This window comes from Dipodomys merriami, unplaced genomic scaffold (assembly GCF_024711535.1).
Source record: "Dipodomys merriami isolate MVZ:Mamm:240054 unplaced genomic scaffold, mDipMer1.0.p SCAF_22, whole genome shotgun sequence".
Classification (NCBI taxonomy): Eukaryota; Metazoa; Chordata; class Mammalia; order Rodentia; family Heteromyidae; genus Dipodomys; species Dipodomys merriami.
Window position 1 is genome coordinate 19,951,595 of NW_027203604.1, and position 26,033 is coordinate 19,977,627.

Below are 26,033 nucleotides of genomic sequence, written 5' to 3' on the forward strand. Positions count from 1 at the left end.
TGGCCACCTGACAGTCCACCAGCAAGCCCAGACCACCCATCCAGAACGAGGTTAGTCCCATACTGCCCTCTGACTGCCCACAGCCAGAGGCCAACTGTCTACCCTTCCTTCCTTCAGGCGACCAGCTTTCCCCTTCCTCTCCTTCTCCTGCCTCATTCATGGGTGTCCTGGTTCCCAGCCAGTGCTCCCATGGCCCCAGGCTGGTCGATGGCTGGACTGGCGCCTAAGCTTTCATTAAGTGTTTGCTAGCTAGGTCTGGCGAGGAGCAGCTGGTGTGTGTGGTGACAGAGAAGGGGCCAGGCCCAGGCCTAGATAGTTTCACTGTCCCTTATGGGAAGGTAGCGCCAAGGCCAGCAGGTGAGGGATCCAGGCCGGTCTCCTCAATGCCAGGAGCATTGTACACTCCTGCCCACCCAGCTAAGTAAACAGCTGTGAGTGGCTTTGGTTCTACGAAGGTCAGAGGCCACGGGGGAGGGAAGAACTCTCAATGGAGTGACCAGAGCAGAGAAACAATGAGGGCCAGGGGTCCCCAAGGCCTGGGGGTGGGTGGGAAGAGGCCCAGATAGTGACTGCTAGCCCAGGATCGCCGGGCACTTCCTTCTGCACCTCTGCAGCCTTCTGGGGCTACTGGGGTTCTGCCACCTCTTACAGGCCTGCTGGCAGCCCCCGGGCGCCAGGGTGCTGGTGCAGCCTACGGGGACTAGCAGGACCCCGAACCCGAGCACCGTTCTGGAGCCTGGCAGGGGTGAGGAAGAAGGGTCCCAGGGTCCTCGGTGACCTCCGACACCGCTCGGGGCGGCGTTGGTCCCCCATGGGGGAGGCAGGGAGGTGAGGGCTGCGCTCCTGGGGGGCCCGGGAGAGGGGGCGGGGTGTGTGCCAGAACTCTGCAGACCCGGACGCGGACCTCCTCGGTTGCGACATCCCGACTTCCTCAAGGCCCAGGGTCCCGCGGCCGCGTGGACCCCTCCGGGTTCGCGCCACCGAGAGGCGCCCCGAGGCCCTGCCCCTGCGCCTCTGGGACCACCACACCGGGGAACCCGAGACGACTCCGATGCCCAGCCCGGGTCGGCTCCGGGCCCAGGAACACGTGGCTCGGGTCTGGCTCTTAACCCCTTCAGCCCACACGAAGCGATCTCCGCCGCCTCGCCGCGGGGAGGCGACCGGACCCATCAGGGGGCGTCGCCTAAGGGCTCCGCGGAGCTGGAAGCCGCCAAGGGGGCGGGGCAGGGCGGGACCAGAGGCCGTCAGGTGGGCGGGCCGGGGGCGGGGCCGGAGGCGTGACGCCAGGCCACTGGCGGGGAGCGAGAAGGCGGAGGAAAGGAGGGCGGGGCGGGGCTCGGAGAGCGTCGAGGGGCGTGGCACATCGTGGGGGCGTGGCCTGGAGGCGCGCGTAGGGCGGGGGCGGGGCCGGAGGCGCGCGCGAGCGGGGCGCGCGCTGCGCGGGGCAGGGCTCGGAGCGCGCGGGACTCATCCTGCTCGGAGAGCCGCGCGGGGAATCGCTCCGGAGCCGCCGCGAGCGCACAAATCATCCAGGCTGTGGAACCGGGGAAGGAGGCGCCGCCGTTGCCGGGTCTCGTCTGGAGGAAGCTCAGCCAGCCGTGAGCCATGAGCCATCGGGCCCCGGGAGCCCGGCCGCGGTCCGGGCAGCGCTCCCCCGGCGCTCCGGCCCGGGCGGCCGCAGCTGCGCGCCTGTAGGTACGGCCTGCCCGTCCTCGGTCCTCGGTCCCCGGCCCCGGCCCCTCACCCCCGGTCCCCGGGTCCCCGAGGGCGTGTGCGCACCGCCTCTCCGGAGCGCGGCCGCACGCGCGGGGCTGAGCTGTCGTCTTTGTGTGCACGGGTGGGAGGGGGCGCAGCTGCGGCGGAGGGGCCCCGCCGGGGCGCCGGACCCCGGCCCAGGCCGAGGGGGGAGCGGGCCCCCCGCCCCCGCGGCAGCTGCGCCCCCGCCCCCTCGGGCCGGGAGGGCGGCGGCGCGGGCGCAGCTGGACCCCTGGGGGAGGGGGCGCTCGGGTTCGCCCCGGCGGTGAGGAGCGGAAGGGCGGCCCGGAGGGAGGGCGCGAGCCTCGGGGCCGGCGGACCCCTTCCCGGCCGGGGTCTCCCCGCCGGCACGCCCTCCATCCGGCCTCTTATCCGAGGCCACCAGCCCCGCCCCGCCCACCCGAGCTCCCCGGCGGCCCTCGGTCGTGGGGAGGAGCGCTCGGGCGCCCGAAAGGCCGGCGCCTTTAAGGGGCGGTTTGTGCCCTCCATTCAGGCCCTCCGGCTTCGCCATTGATGAACCTGCTTGCTAGCCCAGCGGCCCGGCCGGGGCTGGGACCCCTCCCCCTCCGCGCCCCTCCCCCTCCTCCTCCTCTGCTCCTCCTCCCTCTCCACCCCCCCCTTCCCCAGCAGCCCCGAAAGAGGGGTCTTAGGCAGAGAAGTCTGCAGTAACTGGGGGGCTCAGGGAACCCCGAGAGTGCCCAGGAACTTGAATAACTCAGGCTTGGCATTCAACTGGAGTGAACCCTTCCTCAGCGTCCGCATCTCTCCTGCGAAATGGAGGGAGGGTGCTTTCTTCCTCCTGCTCCATGACCAGTCAGCGTCGCCTCCCTCCAACGTAGGATACTGGGCACTGCCAGGTGGGTAGGGGGCTTAGGGGCCATGGTTTCCCCAAGAGACTTTTGGGAGTGATCTGAAGGCCTCCACATCTCTTCCCTCCAAGTCTCCCTTCTTTTGCGGGAAGCCACTGGTCTGGGAAGTGACAGAACTGTAGAACAGGTCTGGCACGAATCCTGTTAGATTGCACGGGTTTGGCTCTGGGGGGGGTCTGGGCAGCAGTTTCCCATCAGCTGCTTCCTCCACCTATTATTTTGTGGGGGTGGGGGGTTTTGATGTACTGAAGGCTTCAACTCAAAAGTCTCAGAGCTGTCTCTGGGCTTTTTTCCATTCACAGATGGTGCCCTACCACTTGAGCTAGGCCTCCAGCCCAGCATTTTACTGGTTAATTGGAGATAGAGTCTCAGATTTTTCTGCTCAGTTTGGCTTTGAAACCTGATCCTCAGATCTCAGCCTCTTGAACAGCTAGGCATGAGGCACCAGTGTTTCATTTTCTCCTTTATTTATTTATTTACTTACTTATTTTTTAACTTTTAAAGACAGGGTTTAAGAGGCCCAGGCTGGCCTAAAGATAATCCTCTCAGGGGCTGGGAAGGTGGCTCAGTGGTAGAGCGCTTGCCTTGCATGCATGAGGCCCTGGGTTCAATTCCTCAGCACCACATAAGCAAAAAGAAAAAAGCTGAAGTGGCGCTGTGGCTCAAGTGGTAGAGCGCTAGCCTTGAGCTCAAGAGCTGAGGGACAGAGCCCAGGCCCAGAGTTCAGGCCCCACAACTGGACCCCCCCCCCCAAAAAATCCTCTCAGTCTCTCATGTGCTAGATTATAGACATGGATCACCATACCAGACCCTCTACCCCCAGCCTCCAGGACCCAACCCTCCCACTCCCTCCTCAGTGTGTGACAGTAGCCAGTAAGCTGAGGATGCCCATAGCTGAGTGGCTGCAGGTAGCCAAGGGTTAATGCCTACACTTTTCTTGTTCTTATTGTGAAAAATTTGCCCAAAGTTTCCAAACCCTTCTTCCCTACTTAGAGTAAGTCTCTAGAGAGGATTTTCAACAGCTTAGGGCTTGGCTTCCCTTGGGGTGTGGGGGGTAGGTCCTGGGCTTCTAGCGGCCTCGCAGACTCTGTCATTATCCCAGTAGGCCTGTGGGTTGTTGCTACTAGTGTTCCTAACCTGCAGGAGGCGAGATGAGACCTGCCAAGTCACTGGGCCCACGAGCAGGGTCTCCCAGCCACCCCCCAGGGATAGGAGCCTGGGTCCAGCAGCTTGCAGGGTCTGCCCAGCCTGGGCGCAGGGAAGGGGAGTTAAGTGGGGTCCCCTGCAGTCCTGGAGCTGGCCTCCCCTCCAACCCTTGTGTCCATGTGAAGCATTATGTTGGCCAAGGCTCTGGCAGCAGTGGAGGGCTCTCCCCGTCCTGCTTAGTTCTATTTCTCTGGCTCTGTCTGTCCCTGAGGAGGCAGGTGTGACCTCAACACAAGGTCACTGCCCACACCTGCTGAGGTAGAGTGGGGCCAGGAGAGCCGTATGGGGGAGTGCAGTGTCAGTTGACTCTTCTGCATTCTCCAGATGCTTGAGGCCCTCTGAGGGTAGGGATCACTTGGAGTCCACAGTCTGCTGGTGGACAAAAGCCACAGCTGTGAGGTATGGAGGGGCAGGGCAAAGGCCAGGTGGGAAAATGGGTGCTCCAGAGGCCTCTTAAGCTCCTGGCATGCCAGCTACTGGAGCAGCAAAACTGGGTGATGCCAGGCCAGGATGCTGACTTGTGCAAATAAAAGCCCAGGGAAGATTCTTTAGTAGCATCTGCAAGTGGCCAGAGTTCTGGGAGCTCCAGTGAGCCACCCGAGTCTCAGGTGCGTGTGTGTCACGGGAAAGCCAGAAGGCTAGAGAGCCATAGGGTGGGGGTGGGGAGCATCCTGTACATCTGGGGACAAGGCCCACGTGAGGTCCATGATGCTGGGGGAGAGGGAGGGGCCCAGATCCTCAAGCTGATGAGGAGGTGCCTCCTGCAACTCCAGGAGGGCAGGGTGGACTTGGAGAGGAGCTGGAACCAGCCCAGCCTGCTCTCCGCCCACAGAGCCTATGGAGGAACTGTCCAGCACTGGGTGTTCATGAAGGAGGCTGGACACCTCTAGCACGGCTCATGGGTCTGACCCCTGGTCCTGTTTATCTGCCCCAGCTTCATGCGGGTCCCAGCTTTGAGGGTTCCTTGGTTCCCCACCCTCCCAGATTTCTCCCTGCTTTGGGGAGATTTCCCCTCCCTGTCCCCAGAGAGGGAGGGGCTCCCAGAAACAGCTCTGTGTGGGGAGTAGTGCGTACCGTCCTGGGATGGACCTGTGACCCCTCTCCTGCCCTAGGCTCTGTGCTGGCCCCCGTGCACAGGAACCTCGCAGCAAATGGGGCTGGCCACCTTCTCATCAGAATCTGTCACAGTGAATGCTTTCTTACAGGGAAGATGGGAGAGGACAGAGACTGGAAACAGGGCCATGACCCTATTAGATGTGGGCTCCTGAGATTGCCCTGGGTCACACTGGAGGCTGCATTGGTAGGAAATGGGGAGGCGGCCTTTGCCCCAAGCAGCTGGAGGGAAAGAGGTGAATGCATGGGGGAGGTACCAGATGCTTAGGCTTCTAAGCCCCAGTGGAATTCTGGAACTGCAAGCAGGCGTACTCCTCCATAGTAACAGATGGGAAACTGAGGCCCCAGGAGGCCAAAGGGTCATACAGCTGAGGAGCTGGGGCTCAAATGAAGACCATCTGGCTCCAGATTTCAGCTTTGTGTGTGTGTGTGCGCGCGCGCGCGCGTACACACACACACACACACACACACACACACACACACACACACACACACACACACACACACACACACACACACACACACACACACACACACACACACACGCTTGCATCTATGCCAGTACCAAGTCCTTGAGCTTTTTCACTCAAGGCTAGCGCTCTACCACTTGAGCCACAGCTCCACTTCCATCTTTTTGGTGATTAATTGGAGATAAGAGTCTTTCTTGTCCTGTCTGACATCGAGTCTTAATCCTCAGATTTCAGCTTTTACAACTTCCCAGTATATAAAATGAATTTGCAACCAGCCAACAGCAGGAAAACACATACACACAGTGGCAGAAGGTGAGCTGTGAGACAGGCACCAGGGTGTTCTGGGCCTCCCAAATACTCTCCTCTAAGGGAGTGTTGTACTAGGCAGCAGCTGGGGGGGGGGGGCAGGATACTTGGCCCTACTGGACAGCTAGCTATGAGAACAATGCTGGGAAAGGCCAAGACCACCCAGACCCCCCAACTCAAGGGCAGGGCCCTAAGAACTCTATCTGCCTCCCCCCATCACCAGAGCCCCCCCCCCCATTTCTACAGCAGAGTCCCAGTCAAGGATCTTAGGTCCCACCCAGGACTGCAGTCTGAGCTTTTGTGAGGCAGAGGCAGGAGGATCAGAGTTCAAGACCCTCCTGGGCTACATAACAAGACTCTGTCTGAAAGAAAGCAGGAGAAAGCCCCAGAAGTCACTCCCTCCTCCCTGTGCCAGGTCTCAGGACAAGAACAGAGCCCTGTGGGGAAGGGTGAGGAATTCTGGCCTCACCTCTCCAGGACAGGAGGCTGTGGTTCTGAAGAAGGGGAAGGGGAGGGCTGGAGTGGCCTTGGGGACCAGTGCCCAAGTGCCTTCTAGGGAGCCACTCAGGCTGGATAGAGGGCTGTCTGCACAGGGAGGGTACAGAGGAGGCTGGAGGGGACGTCAGCATGGGGGGAAGGAGAGCTGTGCGCTTGAGCAGGTGTGCGTGGGGCCCCTCTTCGTGTGGAAAGGACACTGCCTGGGTGCCCTCCGTGGCTGGCGGCTCCTGGGATGAGGGGAGGTGGCTGTGGCTCCACTGGCCCAACACACTAGGGGCGTGGTCGCCCATCGGTCCCACCTACTGCAGGCCGATCGGTTGGTTGCCGGACCATTAGCCGAGCAGCCTGGTGCTCATCAATATTTTATGGAAAGACCGGGCCTTGGGGTCTGGAACTGTGGGGGGCGGGGGGAGGCAAAGACTGGATTTTTTTTTCCATTTCGGATTGTCAGCTCTATTTTTACCTCCGGAAGCTGGCGCCCCCTCCCCCCTGGGTCTGTGTCTGGCTGGCTCTCCGTGGGGGTCCGTCTGGCTGCGGAGGGAGGGACAGACCCCAGTGCTATGGGGGCTGAGCCCTGGATCACTTCCTTTGTCTCTTGCCTCTGGTCCCAGTGGGATGACAGCTGGCAGTGGATGTCAAAAGACTCTAGGACCCTTCTTCAGAATCAGGGGCCCTGCTGGGGCCTGGTGGCTCATGTCTGTCATCCTAGCTACTCAAGAGGCTGCAGTCTGAGGATTGAGGTTTGAAGGCAGCCTAGGCAGACATATCTCTGACACTCTTATCTTTTGATAACCAACACAAAGCCTGAAGTGGAGCTGTGGCTCAAATGGTACAGCACCAGCCTTAAGTGAAAAAGAGTTCTGGGTCCTTTGCTTGGGTGATGAGCCTGGGTTAAGCTGGAGCTAGCATCTCCCCACCTCTTCTAGCCCCCCAGGGGCCACTGGAGCAGGGCTGAGACACCACAAAAACAGGAGGGTCCAGAATCACAGGGCCCCAGCAGCCCCGGCGGGGAGGGTCAGCACAGGGCCGGCTCTGGGAAGAAGAGGGCCAGGTGTAGTCTGAAAGTAGAGGAGCACGCAGAGGCTGAGGAGGAGAGCTGAGCAGGCAGAGATGGAGGAAGGGGTGGGTTCAGTTTTCCGAGTTTCCAGGCTCCCCCCACAGTGGGGACAGAGTGGCTCCTTCCACCCTGCTTCTTCCCCAAAGTGACTGGGCATCAGCCCGGCTGGACAGGACATGCCTACTGTCCACTGTGCTCCCAGAGATTGGGGAGCCATGTCTACAGCTGCAGGTGGATTAAACCTTTATAAAATCCCTTCTCAGGAGGCAGAGAGAGAATTGTGGTTAGAGGCCAACCTGGGACAAAGTTAGATCCTATCTGAAAAACATGACAGGAATTAGCAGTGCATGTCTGTGATCTAGCTACTGAGGAGCCTGGGCCACAGCACAAGACTCTCGGAAAAACTAAAGGAATGGGCACGTGGCTCAAGTGGCATGGGTGCCTGCCTAGCAAGCACCAAGCCTGAGCCCCCAATGCCCTGAAAGACTAAAAAGAAAAAAAAATTAGTTGCAGAGTTCACCTCACTTCCAGGAAGAGGTGTCCTAACTTTTCCATTTTCGGGGAAAAGCACGCTCGGGGATTGGAGTGTGGCTAGCATCTGTCTTTCAGGGAGTCAAGGGTCAGACCTTAAGCCCAGCTCAGCCAAGATCTGTGCACTTGGTGCTCTCTGTTCCCTTCCCACGGGCATTTGGGCCTACATCCGTCTCAGCATTTGAACTCTACATGGAACTGTAACTCCACTTGAAAGTTTTCTTCTTTCCAGTACTGAGGATTGAATTCAGGACCACTAGTTTGCCTTCTTCCTCCACTCTTCCACTGGAGCCAACCATACCTTCACCCTTTTGCTTTTCCTCAGATAAACTCTCCAGCTTTTGCATGTTTGCCCTGGCAAGCCTGGAACCATGATCCTTCTATCTCCACCTCCCGGATAGCTGGGATTACAGACATGCACTGCCACACTTGGCCTAGAGGTTTTTCCCCTCTGGGTACTCCATCATTTCTACCTGTGTAGCCTGTGTAGCCAGCCCTGTACCAGCCTTCCAGGTGGCTAAGGAGGGTCAGGGAAGACCCCCTGCTCCCCCCCATCATTCCTTGCCCAGGTGTGACTACAAGAGCCAGTCTTGGTAGAAGCCTTGTTGAGTCTTACCCCAACTTGCAGAGAGCCATAGTGAAGCCTCTGCCTGGGACAGTTGCCCTGGCCCTTCTCTCTGCCAGGGGAAAGCAGGGAGGGCCAGGGGTTGGTGCTGGGGCCGACTTCCTGCCTTCATTCTCTGCCTCAGGGGCATCCATGCCTACCTTCCCAGCTCTACTCAGTCCAGCCCCTGCTGGTACAGGATGGGGGATGGGGGGGAGGGGCGGAGCTGCTGGGTGAATGAATGGGCTTGGAGCCCCACCCCCACCCCTTGACTGGCTTCACAGAGAATGGGAATGGAACTGGAAATAGACTCCAAGGGTACCCACACAGCTGCTGGAGGGCCACACAGGAGGGGGCTGTGAGCCCACAGGAGATGCTTTGCCAGCCTGGGTAGGAGAAGCTGGGAGGTCTGCCCGGAGGAAGCATCTCCTGGACTAACTATGAAAGAGAGACTAGGAGGTAGAGCAGGGCAGGAAGAGGGTCAGATCTGAGCAAAGCCCTCCCACATCTTCATGAACGCTGGCCTCCAGTGTCCTGAGAAGTCCTCCCACCTCCTGGAGGAAACTCCCTGACCCCTCTTGTCCTGCCCTGGTCCCGAGGAGGGTCTCTGGGGAGCTCTCCCTATATGAAAGCCTCTCCTAGGCTAGCCCTCCACCCCTGGTTGATCCTGTGATTGTTGACAGCTGATCCACAGCCTGAGCTGCCCCAAGGAGAGAGGGAATTCCTATGGTGCCTTGGGGCCCAGAGGCCTTGCCATGATCTCAGGAAGTGGGGCGGCTATTTTTACCTGGTGTTTAATTACAGTGCTTGGCTCCCACAGAAGATTGGAGATCCTGGGATTTTTAATTTTTATTTTTCCAGGAGCCAAGAGGGAGGGGCAGGTCAGGAGCTGAGACTCTGGGAAAGTAGGTGAACAGCAGCCCCTCAGAAGAATGGGTCTTTCCTGGGTCCAGCGTGGTGGTTCATGCCTATAATCACAGCTACTTGGGAGGGAATGTTATGAGGATCTTGGTCTGAGGACAAGATGGGCGAAAGCTCAAGATCCTCTGAAAAACTAAATGCGAAGGCACTGGGGCATGGCTGAAAGGTAGAGCACTTGCTTGCTAAGCACAAGGTCCTGAACTTGATCTCTAGTACTTAAAAAATAAAATCAGTGTTGATGGAGAGGGGAGGGGTGCACACAACTGTAGGACCTGCTCCCCCAGGGATGCTGGCCACGTTGAGTGACAAGGACAGAGTCCCCAGTGACTGAGGTGTCCTGAATCTCTGCGTCCTCCCAGCACTGGGGAGGCTGAAGCAGGATAAGAGTTCTAGGGCTGGGAATGTGGCTTAGTGGTAGAGTGCCTGCCTAGCATGCATGAAGCACTGGGTTCGATTCCTCAGTACCACATACACAGAAAAGGACAGAAGTGGCGCTGAGGCTCAAGTTCCAGGCCAGCCTGGCCTTAGTGGCTCATGCTTGTAATCCTGGGTACTGAGGAGGCTGAGATCTGAGGATCGCAGTTCAAAGCCAGCCCAGGTGGGAAAGTCTGTTGAGACTTCCCTCCAATTAACCACCAAAAAAGACAGAAATGGAGCTGTGGCTTAAGTGGTAGAGTGTTAGCCTTGAGCACGAAAGCCCAGGGATAGCACCTAACCCCTGAGTTCAGTCTGTAGGCCTGACACACACAAATACACAAGTTCCAACCCTGAACTGTAATCCTAGCTGCTCAGGAGGCTGAGATGTGAGCCTTAAAGTTCAAAGCCAACCTAGGCAGAAAAATCTGAGATTCTCATCTTCAATTAACCAGAAAAAAGAAAATCCAGCTGGCTGTCGCCTGTAATCTTAGCCATTCAGGAGGCTGAGATCAGAGGATCGCGGTTCAAAGCCAGCCTGGGCAGGAAAATCCGTGAAACTCTTATCTCCAATAAAAACCACCAGAAAACTGGAAGTGGCACTGTGACTCAAGCGGTAGAGCATTAGCCTTGAGTGGAAGAGCTGAGGGAAAGCTCCCAGCCCCAGAGTTCAAGACCCCCACAAAGAAAAAACAAAACAAAAATTCAGTTCCCTGGGTGGATGAAGACATTGCTGAGATTGAAGCCCTCTTTATATACCTCCATCCGGTGGAGCATGTGGTCAAGATTAGGCAGAACACCCTGTCTTGGTCACCAGGAAGCTCTGTGCCCTGGGCCTGGCAGGGTCAATCATGGCACACCAGTGTCACATCATGTAGTCATGGCGCTCATTCCATTGAGCACTTGAGGTTAAGTCCAGCCGGGACGCCGCTGCCCCCGCGACACTGTCAAGATCCGGTCCTGCCTCGTGGAACTGGCACTTCCACCCGAGCAGATTCACAGCCTGGGATGGCAGTAGAAGTGGGTGGCAGGCCAGGAGTGCCAGGACCCGGGCTGGCCAGAGCTGGTGTTTACCACTGGGCTATACAGTGGTGGGTCTGGGCTGTGGGGCAAGAGTAGCATTTGGGCAAAATCCGAAGGAGGCTTGGGAAAGCCGGACCTGAGCAAAGGCTCTGGGGTGGGAAGGGGATTGGGATGGCGGGAGGCGGGACAGGCGTGGGGAGGTGGCGCAGTGACCCTCTCTTGTGCCCAGCTGCAGGGAGCTGCGATGGGAGCGGAGCCATGAATGGTGCGAGCCCCGGCGGCGCCCGCAGCCCGGCCCGGATCCCCGACTGGCGGCAGTTCTGCGAGCTGCAGGCGCAGGCGGCCGCCGCGGACTTCGCGCTTGAGTTCTGCCGCTTCCTGCGGGACCATCCGGCCCACGACGGCCCGGACGCGGGCGCCGCGTTCGCCCGCCACTTCGCCCGGAGCTTCCTGGACGCGTTCGGCACGGAGGTGCGGCGCGTGCGGGGCAGCACGGACGAGGACGCGGCGGCGGCGGCGGCGGAGGAGGAGGCGGGCGCGGCGGAGCCGCTCCGGGCGCGCGGCCGCTGGCGCAGCTCCGAGGACCTGGCGGACGGGGCGGACGCGGCGGTGCCCCGCGCCCGCGGGCGCAAGGGCTTCTCGCTGCGCCACCTCGGGCTGTGCGTGGCCGACGGCGTGCGCGACCTGTGGCATCGGCGCGCTGAGCCCGACGCGGGGCCCCCCGAGTCCCGGGAGCGCGGCGAGCGGCGGGCGCGGCGCCTGCGGCTGCCCCGGGCGCTGGCCGGCAGGGCAGAGCCGGCCGACGTCCAGCGCGAGGGCGCGCTGCGCTTCATGGTGGCCGACGACGCGGGGCCCGGCGCCGCGCAGTGGCACCGCTGCCGCCTGCTGCTGCGCAGGGCGGGCGCCGCCGCCGGGGAGCGCTTCCGCCTGGAGTTCTTCGTGCCGCCCAAGGTGAGCACAGGCTCGGGGGGGAGGGGACCCGGGGCGGGGTTCTAGGGTGCCCGGCTCCCGCTCCTCTGCGCCATCTGAGCCCAAGGGGCACCGCGGGAGTCTCCTGCAAACCCGCCTGCTTTGCGGACTGGGGCTGCTGGTCCCCAGACCTCCCGAGGGCCTGCCGCGGCCCCCCACTGTCACCGGTGGCCACCCGGAGGCGCTCAAGAATGAGGTGGGGGGCACAGCGCTGGAAATGTGACTTAGTGGTAGAGTGCTTGCCTAGCGTGCAGGAAGCCCTAGTTCGATTTCTCAGTACCACATAAACAGAAAAAGCCAGAATTGGTGCTGTGACTTAAGTGGTAGAGAGCTAGCCTTGAGAGGCTCAGGGACAGTGCCCAGGCCCTGAGTTCAAGGCCTAATATTGACATCAGAATAGGAGGTGGAGATGAGAGGCATGAGGGTGTGGAGCCCCTGTGCACTGGAGGCTTGTTCTGGCATTGCAGCGGGAGACACCCCAGCACCTGCCTATCCTGGGGTCCGCTCCCTCCCGTCTCTCTAAGCACCCGTTTCAGCTCCCTCCGTCCTCTGGGGTCTCCACGTGCTCCTCCCTGCCTCTCCTCCAGATGTGAGATCCTCAAAGCCTGGGGAGGTGCTCCCCACCTCTGAAGAGCTGTGCCCCCAACCCCAGGGCTTTGTGCCAGTCCAAGCAGCTCACCTTAAATCCCTGAGACACATCCCAGGCTGCTGAACTTCCTCAGACCCATAGCAGACAGCGAGACTGCCCCTCCGTGAGTGGCAGTCACAGCTGCGGTCTCTCAACAGCCATATATGCCGTGGGGGGTGGGGAGCGGCTAGCAGGGCTCTGTCGTCCCCTCCATTGATCCCAGCAGAGCCTTCCAGCTCCACCCAGAGATTTCTGAGGGGCCAGTGGGCCTTCCAATTCTGAGGAAGTGCAGAGGCTTCTTAGCTTGCTTCCACCTGGCCTTATTTTCTGGCAAGTGTTAGAGCATATTTTGGCACTCAGGAGTGAGTGATGTGATGGAAGAGCAGTATGTTACATCAGGGAGTATTAGGCTTCTTTCTTTCTTTCTTTCTTTTTTTGCTGATCCTGGGGCTTAAACTCAGGGCCTGGATGCTGTCCCCGATGTTCTTTTTGCTCAAGTCAAGCACTCTACCACTTGACCCACAGCACTAGTTCCAGCTTTTTCTGAGTAGTTTGTTGGAGATAAGTCTCATGGCCTTTTCTGTCCAGGATGGCTTTGAACTGCGATCCTCAGGTCTCAGCTTCCTGAGTAAGTAGGATTATAGGCATGAGCCATCTGCCCCCAGATGTATTGGGGTTTTCTTGTTGTTGCTATAATAAAATACTTGAGGTGGATATTGCATTAAGAAACAAGGTCTATTTCACTCTGCTTTGGAAGCTTAAGGTCTGGGGTCGGGAAGCCCCATGCACTTGGCCTCTGGCCAAGGGCTGACCTCAGCATGGCAGAGGGGAAGAAGGGAAATGGGCTTGTGCAAGTGCGTAGTAACCTCACTTGACAACAACTCACTCTCAACTAGCTAGGTTCCCTTGAGAACTACATTAATCTCTTCCCAGCATTAGTATCCTGAAGGATCCAACCACTGTCTACTAGCAATTACCTCTTAAAAGTCCCACCCTTTCTCAATGCCACCACCCTGGGGACAGGTCCCAGCCCTGGCTCATGGCTCGGGATTCCGAATGTGTCTGGTCCCAGGAGACTGGCCCCTGACTTAAGGAGTCCCTAGAGCATCCTATTGACACTCCCTTGCAGATCTGCCCTGGCCCAAGGGAGCTAGCTGCACCTGGGAGCAATCAGGAGCTGGGGGTGTGTGGGCTCAGGCACCATTTCCCAACATCCCTAGACTTCCTCTCACAGCCCTTGATGTCCCACCTCAAATCTCTGGCTTCCTGACCTCTCACCACTGCAGGAAGAGACTCCATGTCCCCTTCATGGCCCTATGCCAGGCCAGCCTTTAGGGTCTGGGAAGCAATGAAAACCAGGCATAGTGTCTCATGCCTGTAATCTCAGATATTCAGGAAGAGGCAGAGATGAAAGGATTGCTATTTGAGGCCAGTGTAGCCCCCCCCCAAAAGTTAGTGATACCCCATTTCAACAAACAAGCCTGGCACAGTGGTACATGCCTGTTAATCCCAGGTACGTGGAAGGCATAGCTATGTAGGAGGAAGATGGTCTGAGGCCGGCTCAGACAGAAATCAAAAGATCCTATCTGAAAGCAAAAAAGGACTGGAGGTATGGCTCAAGTGGTAAAGCACCTCCATAACAAGCATGAAGTCTTAAGTTCAATCTCCAGGACTGTCAAAGTAAGCAGTGGAACTGTCCATAACACCGTCCAAACGCCTGCCAATTTGAGCATTTCCTGGCACACCAGGAAACCTGTAACCATATTTGCAGGACTGAATGTAGATTTGAACAGGTTGAGCTTCAGGAGCCCCTGCAAGGAGCTGGGCAGGACAAGTTAGAGACCAGGGCAGAGGGCTTCAGATACCAGGCCAAGGACCAGAGCCCACGGTCCCAGGCCAGGCCTATACGGTGGCCTCTGTCCCCCAGTTGCAGTCCAGGCTTTCCATCACTACCCCAATCCCAGCCCTGTGCCTGCTGAAGAGTGGCCAGGTGGGGCTGGGAAGGTAGCTCAGTGGTAGAGCGCTTGCCTTGTATGCATGAAGCCCTGGGTTCCATTCCTCAGCACCACATAAGCAGAAAAAGCCAGAAGTGGCGCTGTGGCTCAAGTGGTAGAGCACTCGCCTTGAGCTGAAGAGCTGAGGGGCAGCCACCCAGGCCCAGAGTTCAAGCCCCATGACCGACCAAAAAAAAAAAAGTTTCCAGGCCTGCCAGGAATTCCTACTGCCTGTACACCGTGCGCCCGCCCTTTTCCTTCTGAGAAAGTCCCTGTGCTAGAGTCCAAGCCCTGCCAGGAAGCCCCATCTTGGGCCTCTCTAGGGGTCTCTGGACCAGGACACGAGCCCAGAACAAGGCCCTGAGCATGCCTCCCATGGCACGATGCCAGCCCACCTTGGGTGAACTGTGCAGTGATATTGGGACATGAGCGCCAGGCCCTCACTTCAGAGAATGAGTGCGAGCCAGAAGGCTGTCTTTCCTTTTCTTTTTCTTTTTTAACTTTTTTATTGAGGGGCTGGGAAGGTGGCTCAGTGGTAGAGCGCTTGCCTTGCATGCCTGAGGCCCTGGGTTCAATTCCCTAGCACCACATAAGCAAAAAAAAAAAAAAAATTTTTTTTTATTGAGATTACCTAGGTGCTTACATAAACTTCACGTATTTCATATTTCACAGTGTTGTGGAATATTGATACTTAAAGTCACAAAACACATTTTAACCTTCACAAGACACATTGTCATTATCATGGTCTATAAAGTTTGTGAATTCTATGAGCTTTCACAATACAATTATTTCTTCCACATCAGGTGATGTTTATATTTCTTTCCTTTTGCTTAGTATAAGCTGTTCCCTCTTTTCCTCTCATTCCCTCCCTCCTATCGCTGCCTTTGAGTTGCTTAGCTCATTTTCATCTATGTCAAATGCAGCTGATGGGCCCCTCTGTTGTATGTTTTCCCGTTTCCCTCTGATTCTGTGTCCTCCTCCTAGCTTCCCTCAGTTGTGTGCATATATATACCATATATATATGTGGTCAAAACATGGAGTCATTTAGCAATGACAAAATGAATAGAAGTCCTTTGTTTCTTAATCCCTGTTTACTTTGTCATATCTCCTTGCATTTTGGCTTTAGCATCTTCATATCAGAGAGACCATGTGTTGTTTTGTTGGTTGTGGGGCTTGAACTCTGGCCCTAGGTACTGTCCCTCAGCTCTTCAGCTCAAGGTGAACACTCTACCACTTTAGTCACAGCACCACTTCTGGCTTTTTCTGTGTAAGTGGTACTGAGGAATCAAACCAAGGTTTCATGCATGCTAGGCAAGCACTCTAGCGCTGTCGCATTCTCAGCTCTTTTCTTATTCAGTATTGAAGTTTAAACCCAGCATCTCATGCTTTGTAGGCAGGTGCTCTAACACTTGAACAATATCTCTAGTCCTGCTTTTTGCTGATTATTTTGGAAACAGAGTCTCAAACTTTTTTTTTTTTTTTTGGTCGGTCATGGGGCTTGAACTCTGGGCTTGGGCACTGTCCCTCAGCTCTTCAGCTCAAGGCTAGCACTCTACCACTTGAGCTACAGCGCCACTTCCAGTTTTCTGGTGGTTTATTGGAGGTAGGAGTCTCATGGTCTTTCCTGCCCGGGCTGGCTTTGAACCTCGATCCTCAGATCTCAGCCTCCTGAGTAGCTAGGATTACAGGCTTGAGCCACCAGCACCGGGCTCTCAAACTTTTAACATCTGAGCTAGCCTTAACCCACGGTCTTCCAGATCTCAGCCTCCTGAGTCACTAGGATTACAAGTATGAGCTACCAGCGCCTGGCTCAGCTTTTTATTGTTGTTGTTGTTGTTGGTGGTGGTGGTGGTGGTTGTGGTGTCTGAACTCTGGGCCTAGGCGCTGTCCCTCAGCTCTTCAGCTCAAGACTAGCACTCTACCAACTTGAGACACAGCGCCACTTCCAGCTTTTTCTGCTTATGTGGTGCTGAGGAATGGAACCCAGGGCCTCATGCCTGCAAAGCAAGCGCTCTACCACTGAGCCACCTTCCCAGCCCTTGGCTTTTTTTTTTTTTTCTCCTCGTAGTGCTGATGCTGTGAATCCAGGGCCTGCACATGCTAGTTCTCTCCACTGAGAGAACCACATCTCCTACCCCTTGGGGTTTTGCTGTGTTACTCAGGTTATCCTGGCACTCAGTCCCTCCTGCCTCAGCCTCCCGAGTACTGGGACTGCACCTGTGCACCAGCCTGGAGCCCAGCTTTTTTTTGTGTGTGTGCCTGTCCTGGGGCTTGAACTCAGGGCTGGGGCATTCTCCTTGAGCTTTTCTTTCTCAAGGCTAGCACTTTACCCTTATACAACAGCTCCACTCCCAGTTCTTTGGGTAGTTAGAGATAAGCGTCTCATGGACTTTTCTGCCCAGACTAGCTTCAAAGTATATCCTCAGGTCTCTCCCTCCTAAGTAGCTAGAATTACAGTTGTGAGCCACTGGCTCTGGTTTCCCATGTTTTTAGTGTACTAGAATAGACTAAGAAATAGGATGCATACCAAGGGTAAATGCTGTCCAGTGAAATGTTTGTTGCAGATGTTTTTACCTGCCCAGCTATGCCTTGGGACACAGTTAAATGCATGTCTTACTGTGGGTCAAGGTCAAGATTAGGAAAGCCAAGCGGAGCCCTGTTGGCTCACACCTGCTGAGACCTGAGAATCAAGGTTCTAAGCCAGTCCAGGCAGGAAAGTCTGTGAGACTCTTAAATCCATTTAACCATCAAAAAGCTGCAAGTGGAGCTGTAACTTGAGTAGTAGAGTTGCTAGCCTTGAGTGAAAAATGTAAGGAGAGCACACAAGGGCCTGAGTTCAAATCCCCCATACCAGCACAAAAAAAAAACTAAAAAAGGGGAAAAAAACTGGTCAGTGGGCAGCCCAAGTGGGGTTCACAGGTTGGGACTCATGCTTGTTATGAGACGGTGGAGACACTCCTTCAACTTGTCCAACCAGGAACCAGGAGTGTACCTCCATGCCAGGTTGGCCTCTGGGGTCTAAGCAGAAGGCCGTTCTGACCTTGGGAGCTGGGAAGGGCAGATCGAGTGTTGTGAGCCACTCACCGTCCCCCTCTGGCCTTGCAGGCCTCCAGGCCAAAGGTGAGCATCCCCCTGTCGGCCATCATGGAGGTGCGGACCACCATGCCCCTGGAGATGCCTGAGAAGGACAACACGTTCGTGCTCAAGGTGAGCTCCCCTACAACCCTAACGACAGCCTGGCTATTCCAGGCCATGACTTTCTGGGTGGCAGCAGCCATGTTGGGAGGGAGTGGACCCCACAGCAGCCAGGAGTGGGGAGGAGACCTAGGATACCATGACAAGCACCCAGCTCATAGCAAGGGCCTTAGTCTCCAGCTGAGCAGTGGAGCTGTGGGTCCCAGGCCCCTTCCTGTTTCCTCCCAGGGACTCATCAAAGTTTCACTTCCTCCCCGCCCTGTTTCCCACCACAGTCAGGCACACCCACCCCATGGCAAAAGCTGGTGGCCAGCTTGTAGCAAATACAGATGCCCCATCTCAGGGCACTGGAGTGCGACTAGCTAGGCCCTGCTGGGTACACCTGCTTGCAGCAGGGTTTGCCAGGCTGAGTCCCCTGGGGGGGGGTGGCGGGGGGGGGGGGACCCAGCCCTCTTCCCAGGCCCTGCCCAGCCTTATGTTCCCACCCAGCTCTACTTAGTCATAAACTCCCTTATTCATTGGGCAACCTTGCCAGCCCTGTGCCCCAAGTTATACCAGGCTGGGGCTGAGGACATGGCCCTGCCCACTTGCTGGGTGGACCCTGGGCAGCTGATAGGCAAAAGCCCCAAGGCAGAGGGATGCGCCTGCCAATCCCATTGTGGGCCTAAGTGTCCCCATCTGTCTGGACAGGCATGGAAGGGGGTCTCCGAGGACCCTCCCAGTGTGACAGTGCATTTTGACAGAGGCACAGGACAGGAAGCTGAGAACAGGGACATCATACCTCAAAGAGAGGGTCAGATCCTAATGCAGCCAGGTAGCTGCTGTATGGCTCCGGGCCTTCCTGGGCCTCTGAATAAGGACAGTATGGGACCTTCCTCCCTCCAGAGTGCCCCATACAGTGGGGCAGTTGTCCTGGCTTCTCTGGGGTGAAATTCTAGTCCCCAAGGTTTGAACCCCCTGACCCAGTGTGTAGAGCCACCTGTCCCCCTCTTGACTTAAACCCAATCTGTGAAGGACCCAGGGACTTTTGGCCACCCTCCCCAGCCAGCAGAAGGGGCCCTGAGGATATGGGGGGCGTGGGGCTGGATCTCATCTCCAGGTGGGCTGTCATCTCTGATGACGGGGTGGATGACAGAGAAGATGGGGTGATGGTGGGAGGCCCCCCCAGGGGGTGGAGGTTGGAGTGCTGCCCCCTCCACAGGTGGAGAATGGAGCCGAGTACATCCTGGAGACCATTGACTCCCTGCAGAAGCACTCGTGGGTGGCTGATATCCAGGGCTGTGTGGATCCTGGGTGAGTACCGCATGGCTCCTGGATGGGGATGGATGGGCTGCTGCTCCTTTTCCCAGACACGGCAGGCACCATTCTCATGAGGTCCTCTCTGGGCCTCAGCCCCACCCTGCTAACCCCAGAGAATTTGGGAATCAGGAAAGATGGGCATGTTTGTCCTCACTATGGGAGTTTCTGGCAGATGGGCTCTGATGGGGGAGCCCAACAGGTGACAAGAGGCTACTTAGCGGCCCCCAGCTCAGCCCAAAGAAGGACACAGCCTAAGTACGAGCCCCCCACCAGGTACCAAAGCTGATGGCCAGGTGCCAGTGTCTCACATCTGTAATCCCAGCTACTCAGGAAGCTGAGACCTGGAAGAGCAGGGTTCAAAATCAGTCCGGGGAAGAAAAGCTAGTGAGATTCCATTTCCAACCAGCAAAATGCTAGACTGGAAGTATGGCCCAAGTGGTAGAGTACCAGCTATGAGCAAGAAACTATGAGCAAGACTATGAGGTCCTGAGTTCATGCTCTGATATTGGTGCATATGCGTACACACACACACACACACACACACACACACACACACACACACACACACACACACACACACACACACACACACACAAAACCAAGCAAAGCCAGGTGCAGGGGAGCACCACTGTAATCCCAGCTACCCAGATGTAGAGCTAGATAAATCACAGCTCCCAGCAAGACTGTAAGACCCTCACTAAAAACAAACTAAAAGCTAAGGGACCATGGACATGGCCAAGTGGAGCAGTTGTCTATCCAGCATAAGGCCCTGAGTTCAGTCCCCAATACCACCCCCCAAAAAAGCAGAACTGGGCACACCTATAGCACTAGCTTACTTAGGAGGCTGAGATAGGAGTTCAGTCCCAGACCTTTGGGGGTAGAAAAGTTTGAGACCCTATCTCTAGATTAACTAGCCAAAAGAGAGGCTAGAGGTCTAGTGCAAGTGGTAAAATGCCAGCTGAACAAGTTTGAGGCCTTGAGTTCAAACCCTACTACTACTATACACACAAGAAAAGGAGGGTTGAGCAGATGACTTGGTGGGGACAGTAGTGCCTGGGGCAGCTGTGTGCAGTCAGAGATCCCCGGGCCAGCCGTTTGAGGGCCTGGGGAGACCTGGGTTCTCAGTGTGAACCTGCCCTGGGGGTGGGGGTAGGGGGTCATGCTTTCTAATGAACAAGTCCGTTTAAGAAGCACAGTTAAAGTTCTAAGCCAGTGAGCTTGGCCCTGCCCACCCCACCGTGGAAACTTCCACAGCTAGCCTGCTGACCATCCACGCTATAAACCATTTCCAGCCCCTTGTGAGCCTGAACCTTGCACCTCGCTTTGCAGACTTCCAGAGCCAGCAGGGCCCCAGGTGGGGAAGGGGCTTGCTAGGCCCTGGTGCTGGGCAATCAGAGTTAGTAGATAGAGATTTTATTTGTGTGGTAGTACTAGGGCTTGAACTCAAGGCCTGGGCACTGTCTCTTAGCTTTTCCCCTCAAGGCTGGTGCTCTCCCACTTGAGCCACAGCTCCACTTCTGGTATTTTGGAGATAGAGTCACAGACTTTCCTGCCCAACTGGCTTCAACCTTGATCCTCAGATCTCAGCCTCCAAGTAGCTGGGATTGTAGGCATGAGTCACCACACCTGGCTTCAGATCTTGCAGCCTTGGGGCACCTATGGCACTTGGTGGTCTCTGGTCACGCGGTGGTCACAGAGGCTGCTGAGAGAGAGGCAGAATGACCATGACCCCAGGGTGGGGCCTGGCACTCCGAGCAGCGCAGGCTCCATGACCCAATGTGTTGTACCCTGTCACCCGCACAGTGACTGTGAGGAAGACCTGGAGATGGCCTGCTCCCAGGGAGGCTGCTTGGCCAGCCGTGTGGCCTCCTGCAGCTGTGAGCTCCTGACGGAAGGTAGGTGGGAACAGAGCTGGCCAGAAGAGTTGGGGCCAGAGATGGAGGGGTGGACATGCAGGTGAACAGATCAAGGGACATGCTTTTCACCCGCAGACCCGCCACGGCCCCCAGAGACAGCGGCAGCCGTGGTGACTGCCCCACATGGCCGGGTCCGAGACACTGTGGGAGAGTCCCTGCTCCACGTCCCACTACAGACCTTCCTGCAGACCCTGCAGTCCCCAGGCAGCAGCGGAGGCAATGACAGCAGTGCAGGTGCCCAGGGGACCCCCCTGCCTCCCCTCCAGGCCCTGTGCTGGCACAGGGAGCATGGCACCCCCTAGAACCCTTGCGGAACACTCCCTTCATCCCACCTCTGGGCACCAGGCTCCTGGATGCCATAGAAAATGCTTGTAGAGGTTGGGAATGTGGTGTAGTGGTAGAGTGTTTGCCTAGCATGCATGAAGCCCTAGGTTCCATTCCTCAGTATCACATCAACAGAAAAAGCCAGAAGTGGTGCTGTGGCTAGAGTGCTAGCCTTGAACAAAAAGAAGCTTAGGGACAGTGCCCGGGCCCTGAGTTCCAGCCCCAGGACTATCAAAGAAAAAAAAAAGTAAAAAGAAAATGCTTGTAGAGCCAGGCAAAGTGGCTCACGCCTGTAATCCCAGCACCTGGGAGGCTGAGGCAGGAGGATAGCTATATAGGGAGTCTGTGTTTCGGGAAAACAAGGAAAGGAAAAGAAAATGATCATACAAAGTCATACAGAGGATTGGAACCAGGTTGGAGAAACTGAGGCTTGACGCTGATTCGTGTTTCTGACTGGCAGATTGACTCGTAAACTGACTTTCCCCTCTCCATGCCTCAGTTTACCTCATACGGTTAACTAGTGAGGGACTGGCTCTGCCTAGTTCTAAAAGCTCATGTATTTATTTGCCCTCTCTGTCCCTTCACCCCTCATGCTGTCACCCTGCACCCCAGGGGAGGAAGGCGTGGAGCCAGACCCCGAGGCTGAGCCGGGCCTGGAGCTCTCCAACTACCCCTGGTTCCACGGGACCCTGTCTCGGGTCAAGGCCGCTCAGCTGGTGCTGGCAGGAGGGCCCCGGAGCCACGGTCTCTTCGTGATCCGCCAAAGCGAAACGAGGCCTGGGGAGTACGTGCTGACCTTCAACTTCCAGGGCAAGGCCAAGGCAAGCGTGCATGCAGGCTGCAGGGTGGGCACGCAGCCGAGGCGGGCAAGGGCTCCCTGATTCTGGGCAAGGCTCGGGTGCGCAGGTGTGACATGTCTTCCCACGAACCAGCCCACACTGGCCATGGGGAGCTGGTGGCCCGGCCAGTGTGAGAACCTAAGCTGGCAAGGCCTTCGGTCGCTGGCATGTCTCAGGGAGACATTGTCCCCAGGGTCCATCTGCCTCTCCTCCCACCTCTAAATACCCTATCCCCATCTCTGCTCACCCTCAACCCTGCCAGGGCTCCAGCTCTGGGCCAGGCCTGTGCTCAGACCAGAGATGTAAAGGAGACACCGGTGGGCTGGAGGATTGTGCCACATGGGCTGCTTGGGGTCTGGTGGGGGCAGCGGAGGGGCCCTGAGACAGGGCCGGGCATGAGCAGAGGTGTGCTCCAAGGAGCCATGGCCCCGGTGCGCCATGATCACTCACAGGCAGGGCTGATAACAGGACAGGAAAGCCAGGTTTATGGTGCAGTACGCCTGAATCCCTGAATCCTCCCCATACCGCCCACTTTTCCAATAAGGAAACAGACCCAGCCTTGGCACCTTCCAGAACTCTGTTTCCTGGCAGCCCCTGCTGGAGGGAGGAGCACCCCAGGTCTCCTGCCACAGCTGGCAGCTGGTGGTCAGTATGCATCCACCAGCCTGGCGATCTCACCACCCCATGACCCCTGGGCTCTCTGGGTAGCACTGGCTGGCACTGCCCTAGGCTCCCCTCCTTGGAAGGCAGCCGCCCTTAGCAGTTCTGTGATAAGCATCAACGCCATCCCTGGCAGCTGGTGGTTTCCTTTTTGGCCAGCACAACCTCTCCAGGGAGCTGAGGAGCATCTAATGCATGCCTAGGCCAGGGGCTCACACAGTGCTGGGGCTGCCAAGGGTTGGAAAGAAGGGAAAGCAGGATGGGCAAGAGGCATCATTGAACTTGTGCTTCCCTTGCCTGGCTTCCGTTCTCCCGGAATGATGGGGATTGTCCTATCTGATAAGTTAGGGGTAGGAACGGCATGGACCCCCCCCCCCCCGCCCAGCCCTGGCAGGGAAGGAAGGGAGATTTTTCACTCTCCCCACCACCCTCTTTCTACAGAGGTGCAGCTCTTTCTGCCCTCAAATAACTGATATGTCTGGATGGTTTTCCAGAATGTGGAGGTGTTCCTGCCTTGCTTACACCTGCCCCTGGGGTCCAGCTGCCCCCAGAGATCCTGCCCAGTTAGGAGGCCTGTCTCTATATAGATCTGAGCACACTGCAGTTTTCCTCAGGCTGTGTCCTGGCCCTAGCTGCCATTCATGTTCCCAAGGTTCTGCACACTGTTCCTGGCAACTTTCTGTCCTGCCAATGGCAGAACTCACTCACAGCCCACCCTTGTATAGGTGGCAAGGCAGGCTCTCCTTCCTGCCCATCCCCCCTTCCAGCCCCTAGCTTCCTGAAGAGCAGGGGCAGTCACACAAGCTCTCCCTGGGCATCAGTTTCCCCATCTCCCATATAGGGAGTTCCTACTCCTGAAGTTTTTTTTTTTGTTTTTTGTTTTTTGTCAGTCGTGGGGCTTGAACTCTGGGCCTGGGCTCTGTCCTTCATTTCTTCAGTTCAAGGCTAGTGCTCTACCACTTGAGATACAGCGCCAATTCTGGTTTCCTGGCGATAAGGGTCTAACAGACTTTCCTTCCCGGCTGGCTTTTGAACCACAATTCTCAGATCTCAGCCTCCTGAGTAGCTAGTGTTACAGGCTTGAGTCACCAGGGCCCAGCTCTTCTTGAAGTCTTTAGAGGGGGATACAGTTGATGGGGTGAACAGCAGGAGCCTGGGCACAATTTGGGGCAAATATCTGTGCCCTCCATTTTAGCCAAGCTGTCACTTCCCCCCCCCATTTCCTCCCATACCCAGGAGTGGCCCCACCCCCAGAAGTAGGGCACATATAAAAGCCCCAGTTCCCCACCCAGCCCCTCTGGCCTCAGGAATCATGAAGGCCTAGGCTTCCAACGCCACTGCCCAGGCAGGTGGCCAGCCAGAGTTTGCCTCACTGACCATTCCCACCTTATGTCCGCAGCACCTTCGTCTGTCCCTGAACGGCCATGGCCAGTGCCATGTGCAACACCTGTGGTTCCAGTCTGTGCTTGACATGCTCCGCCACTTCCACACCCACCCCATCCCACTGGAGTCTGGGGGCTCTGCTGATATCACCCTGCGCAGCTATGTCCGGGCCCAGGGCCCACTACCTGGTAAGATGCCCCTATACCTGGCCTAGGGGATTAACTCACTTCACAGGTGGCCAGCATGACTACTGAGGGCAGATGACACCAGGTCACATCCAGTCTCAGGCACATCCCATCTCCCAGGCTGGCCACAGCAGGTGTGAGCTGTGGGGGACCATCAGTGGATACAGGTGCCAGCACTGTGTGTGGCCCATGCCTGTAATCCTAGCTACTCAAGAGGCTGAGAGGATTCAGAGCCAGCCTAGGCAGGAGTCAGTAAGATTGTTATCTCCAATGAACCACCAAAAGGCGTGGAAGTGGAGCTGTGGTTTAAGTGGTAGAACGCCAGCCTTGAGCACCAAAGTTCAGGGACAGCCCCCAGACCCTCCCTGAGTTCAAGCCCCAGAATCGGGACGAATCAAGAACAGGTACTGGGACTGGAGGGAGTCGCGGCCTCGGGGTGAGCAAGGTCGATCCCCGCACACGGGGCCGCACGCAGCGGTGCCACGGGGCGCGGGGCTCCCGCTGACCGCTCGCCTCCTCGCCTCCGTTGCAGACCCGGGGCCATCGCCCAGCGGCGTCGCGCCCGCGGCCCCCGGCTGCTGGGCCGAGCCCGCCGGCCAGCACTACTTCTCCAACCTGGCCGCGGCCGCCTGCCCGCCCGCCTCGCCCTCGGAGGCCCCCGGAGCCTCCTCTTCGTCCACCTCGTCGGCCTCCACCGCCTCCGTGCCTGCGCCTCCGCGCGCCGCCGAGGGTCCGCTCAGCGCGCGCAGTCGCAGCAACAGCGCCGAGCGCCTGCTGGAGGCCGCGGCCGGGGCCAGCGATGAGCCAGCGGAGGGAGCGCCCGGCCGTGCGCGCGCCGTGGAGAATCAGTACTCCTTCTACTAGGGCCCAAGGCGGCTCGGCCCGCCTGCCCGGGACAGCCGGGCTCATTCGCGGCACTGCCGCCTATCTGCGGTAGGCCACGCCCTATCGGCGGAACGGCCCGCCTACCCGGGGCAGGCCACCCATTGGCCGCATGACCTGCTTATCTGCGGTAGGCCGCGTCCGATCGGCATCTAGGACCGCCCACCCGTGGCGGGCCGCGCCCACAGGCCCCAGCCTCAGGCTGTGGTAAAAGGAAGCTCTTCAGTGAAGACAAATGTTTATTAAAGAGCCTGTTTTAGGGACTACATCCGGGCTCTGCTGTCCTTTCTTAAGTGTGAGCCTCAACACCACAGGAAGGAAAGTGGCTCTTTGTATCACGGATTATTGTCACAGAGGCATTTCACTACGCCATCCAAGCCCCTGTGCCTGGTCCCTGCCCAGCTCTGTCTCAACAGAGACAATGATATGAAGAATAGAGGATAAGGGTTGGAGAGGGGGCTTTAGTAGAGCTGTGACACCAGTCCCCCTTGGGATTTCTCCTTCCACTACGGCTGCAGCCCTTCTGACCCACGCTGGCCTTTGCCAGGCCTGGTGCCAACCCCTACTCATCTGTACCTGGGGAGAGAAACAGACTGGCCAGGGCCCTGTGTGATGCCTTCTGCCCTGATCACGAGGATTTGTCCTCTCTAGCCAGTTAGCTGAGCAGGAGCCCCAAGACTGAGGCCACCCCCCTGGCTCCCTCGGAGGGCTCACTCCCTCAGAACAGAATGGGAAGGAGGCAGGCCAGGGTACTGACGTTGGGGCACAGAACATGAGAAAGAGATAGGGCTGGGCACCAGTGGCTCACGCCTGTAATCCTAACTATTCAGGAAGCTGAGATCTGAGGATCTCGGTTCAAAGCCAGCCTGGGCTGGAAAGTCCGTGAGACTCATCTCCAATAAACCACCAGAAAACGGGGAAGTAGTCCTGTGGTTCAAGTGGTAGAGCACTTGCCTTGAGTTGAAGAGCTCAAGGACAGCGCCCAGGCCCAG

At 57.5% G+C, this 26,033-nt stretch overlaps 1 protein-coding gene across 3 annotated transcripts; it reads left to right on the forward strand.

Annotated features, from left to right (window-relative positions):
• Sh2b2 (SH2B adaptor protein 2) lies at positions 1-25,296 on the forward strand. Of its 3 annotated transcripts, none has more exons than XM_070033102.1 (9): positions 1-50; positions 10,997-11,718; positions 17,464-17,565; positions 18,755-18,846; positions 20,656-20,747; positions 20,844-21,002; positions 21,705-21,913; positions 23,991-24,162; positions 24,692-25,296. In XM_070033102.1, the coding sequence occupies exons 2-9, from the start codon at positions 11,026-11,028 to the stop codon at positions 25,021-25,023; spliced, it is 1,851 nt and encodes a 616-aa protein (XP_069889203.1). In that variant the 5' UTR covers positions 1-50; positions 10,997-11,025; the 3' UTR covers positions 25,024-25,296. The 3 variants fall into 3 exon arrangements, with proteins under 3 accessions (XP_069889203.1, XP_069889205.1, XP_069889204.1); XM_070033104.1 differs by lacking the exon at positions 1-50 and adding an exon at positions 1,457-1,695; XM_070033103.1 differs by lacking the exons at positions 1-50; positions 20,844-21,002 and adding an exon at positions 1,628-1,695.
• Positions 25,297-26,033: the final 737 nt, after the last annotated feature.

Excerpts from the sequence above, each read along its gene's own strand:
- Sh2b2 (XM_070033102.1), top strand. The coding sequence starts at position 11,026 with ATGAATGGTGCGAGCCCCGGCGGCGCCCGCAGCCCGGCCCGGATCCCC. Across the intron at positions 21,914-23,990 it reads ACTTCCAGGGCAAGGCCAAG|CACCTTCGTCTGTCCCTGAA; the intron begins GCAAGCGTGCAT and ends TTATGTCCGCAG. Across the intron at positions 24,163-24,691 it reads GGCCCAGGGCCCACTACCTG|ACCCGGGGCCATCGCCCAGC; the intron begins GTAAGATGCCCC and ends CCTCCGTTGCAG.